The sequence below is a fragment of the Dipodomys spectabilis genome, unplaced genomic scaffold (genome assembly GCF_019054845.1).
Source record: "Dipodomys spectabilis isolate Male_0828 unplaced genomic scaffold, ASM1905484v1 ptg000098l, whole genome shotgun sequence".
In the NCBI taxonomy this organism is placed as follows: domain Eukaryota; kingdom Metazoa; phylum Chordata; class Mammalia; order Rodentia; family Heteromyidae; genus Dipodomys; species Dipodomys spectabilis.
The window spans coordinates 14,523,885-14,530,890 of NW_024870775.1; the positions used below are offsets into that span (position 1 = coordinate 14,523,885).

The 7,006-nt window shown below is 53.1% G+C and overlaps 1 protein-coding gene across 1 annotated transcript; it reads left to right on the plus strand.

Annotated features, from left to right (window-relative positions):
- The first annotated feature begins 922 nt into the window (after nucleotides 1–922).
- On the plus strand, nucleotides 923–2,761 carry Gadd45g (growth arrest and DNA damage inducible gamma). Its single transcript, XM_042686714.1, has 4 exons — nucleotides 923–1,069; nucleotides 1,477–1,578; nucleotides 1,716–1,929; nucleotides 2,079–2,761. The coding sequence occupies exons 1-4, from the start codon at nucleotides 1,017–1,019 to the stop codon at nucleotides 2,187–2,189; spliced, it is 480 nt and encodes a 159-aa protein (XP_042542648.1). The 5' UTR covers nucleotides 923–1,016; the 3' UTR covers nucleotides 2,190–2,761.
- The last annotated feature ends 4,245 nt before the right edge of the window (nucleotides 2,762–7,006 follow it).

Below are 7,006 nucleotides of genomic sequence, written 5' to 3' on the forward strand. Positions count from 1 at the left end.
GGCTGCGGGGCAGCACGCGGCCCCCCGCCCCCGACGCGCCTGGCAACGCGGCGGCCCCCGCGCACGCGCGCGTGCGCGCGGTGGGGCCTCGCCCACCCCGGGATACCCGGAGGCAGGTGGACAGTGTCGCTATGAAGAGAAAGCCTTGATTGTCCCGCGGCCACACGCCAGACCGCCACTATTGTGTGATCCCCATAGAAATGCAAACGAGCCGCGTGCGCCCGGCCGCAATCTGCTGGTCCCCAGCTCCCCTCCCCCCCCCCCCCCCCGCACCCCGCCGCTGCTCCTCCAACCAGGGGTACGGGGGGAGGGGGAGGGAGGGGGGGCTCGGGCTTCCAGCAATACCCCAAAGAGGCCTGGAATATTCGTGGCAGGCTTCACCGGCTGAGGGGGGGGGGGGCTGCAAACCCATCTACTGGCCTTGGCCGGCTGCACACGACCCTAGCGTGCTTCTACTTGAGTTGCAGTCTCCCCGTGACAGCTTCATAAACCGCCACTTGCACAGGGAGAATTCAAAACACAGAAGCAGCAATAAGGTGAAATGCAAAGCGCAATTCTTTGGCCTCCTCCCAGGTTCTCGGTAGCCAACAAGGTGGGTTTGTGGGTTTTTTTTTTTTTTTTTTACTTTTTCCTTTTAAGGGCTTATCAAAAAAAAAGAAAAGAAAAAAAAGCCAAAGAAAAGCGAGCTGCGCGCTGCAGTCTGCCCGGCAACACCCCGACAAAAGCGGCAGATTTGAGGCTTTGTCATCCCCCGCGCCCCTCCCCACGTGGCCTTCTGGCACGAGCCGCCGGCCTGCCGCCTCATTTGCATCAGAAAGCGGGCGCCGGCCAATGGGCGTGCAGCCTTGCGCCAGCTGGCGGCGCCGCGCCGGCCCGGCTATAAAAGGACGCGCGCGGCGGCGCCCGCTGTAGTCGCTGGAGGTTGGCGCGCCGGGCGGGCTGGGGAGTCCTGATTCTCCGAACTGCTCTCTGCGTTGTCTCCGCTTTTGGATATCTTGCTGCTCGTCGACCGCACCATGACTCTGGAAGAAATCCGCGGCCAGGACACAGTTCCCGAAACTACAGCTAGGTAGGTTTGGGAGCGCAGAGTTGGGCCATTCCAACCGCGATCTCGCTGTGTGTGTGGGGGTGGGGGGGGGAGTTGTTGGAGCCCGGTGAGGTCGGAGCCCAGCTCTGCCCGGGTGCCGGCTGGGGGAGGTGTCAGGACTGTGGGGGAATCAGGGGTGTTTCAACCTAGGGACGGGGGTGCACACGTCGATTCGAGGTTGGGGTGGGGGGGTTGGAGGGGAGCCAGAGCGCGTCCGGTGGCTGGCGGCTCCAGGTCGGGCCTGGGTAGTGGAGAGTGCAAGGCACTAAGTCTGCGATCCAAGTCCGGGGGTGGGGGTGCCAGATCGCGGCCCGCTGAGCCGAGTGCAGTCGGGGAGCCGGGGGCTGGGGGGCACGTGGGCTCACGGCGGGCGCTGGCTCTCCGCGCAGGATGCAGGGCGCCGGGAAAGCGCTGCACGAGCTGCTGCTGTCTGCACAGCGCCAGGGCTGTCTCACCGCCGGCGTCTACGAGTCCGCCCAGGTCCTGAACGTGTAAGTGCAGAACGCGTCCCGTGGTCGGGGCGGCGCGGGGGTGGGAGGTGTCGGCGCGGCGGGGCACCTTGGCTCCAGGATCGAGGTCCTCCCCCACCCCCCTGACCTTGTCCTTTCCCCCACGTCTGCCCTCGCAGGGACCCTGATAACGTGACCTTTTGCGTGCTGGCTGCGGACGAGGAGGACGAGGGCGACATCGCGCTGCAAATTCACTTCACGCTGATCCAGGCGTTCTGCTGCGAGAACGACATCGACATCGTGCGCGTGGGAGACGTGCAGCGGCTGGCGGCGATCGTGGGCGCCGGCGAAGAGGCGGGCGCGCCGGGCGACCTGCACTGCATCCTCATTTCGGTGGGTGTCGCCTCCACGGTGGGTTGTCCATCCTGGGCTCCCCCCCCCCCACACACACACCGTGTTCCCCCTCCCCGTCCAGCCGTCCATGCTGGCCCGGAGCCAGCCGCGCTGACCACCCCCCCCCCCCCCTCGCTTTCTCCCGGCAGAATCCCAATGAGGACTCGTGGAAGGACCCTGCACTGGAAAAGCTCAGTCTGTTCTGCGAGGAGAGCCGGAGCGTTAACGACTGGGTGCCCAGCATCACCCTTCCCGAGTGACAGGCTGGAGCAGCGGGAGGACCTTGGTCTCTGATCGACGTGGTGACGCTCCGGGGCGCCTAGCACGCTGCTGGCTCTGCGGAGGGGCCCTCGGAGGGCGCCCGCCCGAGTGCGCGCGCGCGCGGCGTGGAGACGGCAGGCCCGCGGGGCGCCGGGAGAGCGAGCGAGCGAGCGAGGACGCGGCGCCCCAGGCGGGGGCTCGGCGGCGGCGGCGGCCGCGCACGGAACACTCTCCAACCCAGGACTCTGCACTGCACGTGTCCCCGAACGGGGCAGCTCGCACTGGAAGGCCGAGGCTGGGACGTAGGTCGCCGGGCCAGGAAGGACTTGATTGGCCGGATACCCTCGGGACTCAGCCGCCGGTGCTCTGGGCTGGAAGGAGGGAAAAGGCTGGGGAAGGCGCGGCGCGCCGAGGCCTGGACTTGGTACGGCGGCGGCGGCAGTGATGTCGGACTTGGCCGGCTGGCACGACTTTTTTCAGGACGAATCTGGGCATTGCTTCCTTTTTGTTTTGTGTTTCTTTTCTCTCAAGGATGCTGTCATTGAAGTTTTGAGTTCTGCAATAAACTTACTGAAATAAACCGACGCTTGGGGTCTTTGTCTCCGAGGGATTCGGTCCTTGTTTAAGGGGAGGTGGTCAGCAGTGTGTGAGGTGAGGGCTGGAGGTGGCGCATGGAGCTAATGGCACCTGTTTCCGCCTTCCTGTCGGGCGAGAATTACAGGCTTCTCGGGCTGGCAGTGGGGGAAGGGAGCCACTGGCCGTAGAACTTGAGCCTAGCTTGTGTTTCTGTCTCCTTTAGGAAGATGTGAAACTTGCAGATCGGGAGCATACTTGAGATAAGGCATTCGGGTGCAGCAGCTCAAGACTTGCAATCCAATCCGATCACTGTGACCTCTGCCTCCCTTTTCTTTCTCCTTCCCCGCCCCCTCCCTCCGACAGCTGCTTATCAGAGCAGCTAGCCAAGGGGCCAGGCATGGCTTTCCTACACAATGAGCTTTGCCTTCTGCAGCCCTGGCCCTTTGTGGTCCCCGAGCGTGGGGGGGGGCTGGCTGCTTCTGCTTTCGGGAACTTTCGCTTCTGAATTGCTCTGACAAGGCAATGTTAGCAAAGTATTAATATCAAACATGACACCAATGACTGCGTTCAAGTCTGACTCATCATTTTGTCATGGCTGTGACAGAACTTACAAGATGTGAGCAAAACTTGGAAGGCAGCGTCTATATAAATAGGAATGAGTAGTTCTGAGTGGGGCTGGCATCTGTTAGGTGCCTATTTTCAGTGTCTTCTGCCCACATCAGTTAGTCTTGCTGCTGTTCACAACCTCCCCCCCCCCCTTTTATTTTAGTACTGGGTCTTGAACTCCTAGCTTGGGTGGTTGCCCTTAACTTTTTCCCCTCAAGGCTGATGCTCTGTCACTTGAGCCTCGTTGCTACTACTACTGTCTTTTTGGTGGTTAATTGGAGAAAAGTGTCTCACGGACTTTCCTGCCTGTGCTGGGTTTGAAACTGGGATCTTTAGATAGAAGCTTTTGGAGTAGCTAGGATGACCAGTGTGGATCATGGGTACTTGGCTGCAACTCCCTTTTGAAAACAGGAAAAATAAATGTTAAGTCTCGAAGTCAAGACTGTCTTTAAGAAGGATCTAGAGGAAAATGTACCTACCAATGAGCAGATCTTTTCTTATGAGATCTGACAGTCTTGATCTTGCTTTTACTCCCTTTCCTGGCTAACTGCTTGGTGGGGGGGTGTAGGGGGAAGGGAGAGCAATGCACATTGGAGCTGGCTTGCTGTCAAGAGTGTTCAGGGAAGGAGGGCGGAGTGCTGTTTTTCTAAGAAGGACTTGCTGCTGATTTACCGGCAGTCGTTGGGGTGGCTGATTTGAGTGCTACTTTAAAAATTCTTTCCAAATCTAGGAAGCATTTGGAAGACAACAGGAAAACTGTAGGAGCTTAATTACCCTTCCTGTAAAGAAAGCATTCTGTTTCTCATTTATCTGTTCTAAAAGCATCTACTCCTTTGTGAAGGCCAAAGCCCAATGATCTAATTTAATTATCTGTGCCCAAATTTCCTCCATATTTTACTTATTTGCTGCCCCCAAATCTTGAGTTTTCTAACAGAACTCTGCAGAATAGGCTGACAGACCTGATCACTGATCAACTGTTGTAGAACATTGAGTTGGCAGGCCATGTGTAACTTGGCCTTCTCTAATTAGGCCTTACTGTGAGGCCACCTGTTGGAGCTCTGGAAGCAAGGAGAATTTGCAGAGCGCAAGAAGGAAAAGAAAAATAAAAATAAATAAAGCAGGCTTAACACAGGAACCAGGCTCAAAGTTTGTGCTAAATGTCTTCTTGATAAATACAAGTAAATACATCATTATTCACATGAAGTAAGCGTGTTGTTACTAAAACATTATTTTCTGGGTACAAGACACATAGAAGCCCCTGGTACCTGCTAATCATTATGTACATGTAAGGTGGCCCATGCAAAGAACTGAGCTCAAAACTTTGCAGATAAAAAACAAAACAAAACAAACAAAAAAAAACCTCAGTGTGCTGAGTGAGGTTGGCTCATGCTTGTAATCCTAGCTACACAGGAGCCTAAGGTCAGAGGATCATGATTCTAAACCCTGACAGGAAAATCCATCTGACTTTTTTCTTCAATTAACCACCAAAAAGCTGTAGGTAGAGTGTGTCTCAAGTGGTAGAGCAGCAGCCTTGAGCAAGAAAGTCAAGTGAGAACAAGAGTCCCTGATACTTACAAACTAATGGTTGCTTGCTCAAGACCATGAATTATAAACCACAAGCTCTTTTTATGCTGGTAAGTTCCTTTGACCTTTTGGGGATGAGCCCATTTGGGACCAAGGAGTCTGGTTCCAGAAACTAGGGCCTTACAACTTCCTGATGCTGGAATGCTTGTCTTGTGCCCAGTTAAGGATCCCCAAAGACCACCAAGGAGCAGATTCAGATGCAAGTAGAGAGAGTCGTTTAGTGCAAGCTGGAGCCTGGACTCACCACCATCACCGATGCAGAGGATCTAGATAGAGAGGGCTTTTATAGGGTTTTTAGGGACTTCTATGAGTCATTGCAACAATTAACAAATCCTATCACTCCACGGGAAAATAATAAAATAATTCTAAAAGATGATTAGCGTAACCAGTGGCAGGAACCGACCAGGTACTGGGGATTGGCTGGTTCATGGAGTTGAGGCTCTTCGAAATGATTGACTAAAGTAGACGGTCTGAGCCGCAACCCAGTGGTCTTTAACTTGCAGGAACATCTGGTCCAGGGAGTGCAGGAGGTGTTTAGGAGAGTCAGTCTGGTGAGTGAAGAAGAGCTGACCAGGCAGAAGCGTTGTCCTGACTTCCCCCAGAGCCCTCTAGAGAGAAATGGCCAAGCCCCCAAAACCAAGCGTCCTGGACTCCGGAGGTGACCGGCCTTTTGGCTAGTTTCACTCACTGGAGTAGAGAAGTGGTGTGGGAGTGGAGTGGAATTTAAAGAGTTGTTCCTGGAATTTGGGCTCAAGGGGATCAAGGGGAGTTGCTGACACATTTCCCACACAACATGAAATATTTTGTTCAGGCTTCACACTTGCAGACCAGCAGAAAACAAAAAACAATATATATATATGCAATCATAAGACACAAAATGTTAAAGAACAAAGTAAGACGATTCTGCAAACCAGCAAGGGCAATTGGGTGCATTCTTGTCTTGCCTTCTGCTCTCTCTCTAGGGTATATATTGCATGTAGTATATGCAAGTGCACAGGTATTTTCTAGGCAGCAGTATCTGGCTTACTTTGCTTTAGTGAGCCTACAGGTATGAGCCATCAGGGTCTATCTTGTATTCATTTTTAATGTCTTGCATTAGACCATTGGTACACCGTTTTACAGTGACAAACAGAGGTAAATGAATACAGAAATGACAGTGGGAGGTGTTGGGGTCAGGCAGTCACTGACCCTGTCTACTCAGGGAGTTGGAGCCAGGCCTGACCTTGAGATGAGAGAACAAAATGATCACTGAGATTTGAGTTTACTCTTAAAGTTCAAACTCTGTGTATTATAAGTTGTATTCAACTATTCACCTCAATAGCACAATGTGTATTGCTCAGAAGGCTTACAAAGAACCACTGGGAGGAAAGCAAAATAATAATAATAACAATAATGAATAATAATGAATTTTTCAGAGGAAAAGGGAGTAAAGGCTTGGTAAACAAGCAAGGCAGTGAGGTCATAAGGTCACCTCAAAGAGCAGACACTCCTTTTGCTTGTGCTTTTGTTGTTGTTGTTGTTTGCTTTTCTCAAGATACTTGCACTTTTCAGTTGGCTTCCTATCTTAGTGGCCCCTGATCTTCTTATTTGGGTATATTCCCTAAATGGCCAGAGGAAATTGTCCTTTCACAGCCACCATAGAGAGACTTTGTGACTTAAATGGTAGCAAGGAGACAGTCTCCAATACTGTATGGAACAGCACACAACCCTGGAAGAATGCTAAGATGACTTGCAAGTCAGGGTTGATGTGTTACCCAGAACAATGTAAAGGCTTTCATTTCTGTTCTAGGGAAAACTTGGACATGTGGTCTTTTTAAGTTGTCCTGTGAAGTAAGTGTGTGTGTGTGTGTGTGTGTGCATGTGTGTGTGTGTGGTGTGTTCATACGGGGGCATGAACTCAGGGCTTCTTGCTCTTGTTTGCTATTTTTGCTCAAGGCTGGTGCATTACCACTTGGGCCATACCTCCACTTCTGGCTTTTTGCTGGTTAATTAGAGGTAAGAGTTCATAAGGGTGTTTCTTTCCTGCACTGACTTTGAATTTTGATTTTCC

Excerpts from the sequence above, each read along its gene's own strand:
- Gadd45g (XM_042686714.1), top strand. The coding sequence starts at position 1,017 with ATGACTCTGGAAGAAATCCGCGGCCAGGACACAGTTCCCGAAACTACA. Across the intron at positions 1,070-1,476 it reads GTTCCCGAAACTACAGCTAG|GATGCAGGGCGCCGGGAAAG; the intron begins GTAGGTTTGGGA and ends CTCTCCGCGCAG. Across the intron at positions 1,579-1,715 it reads TCCGCCCAGGTCCTGAACGT|GGACCCTGATAACGTGACCT; the intron begins GTAAGTGCAGAA and ends CTGCCCTCGCAG.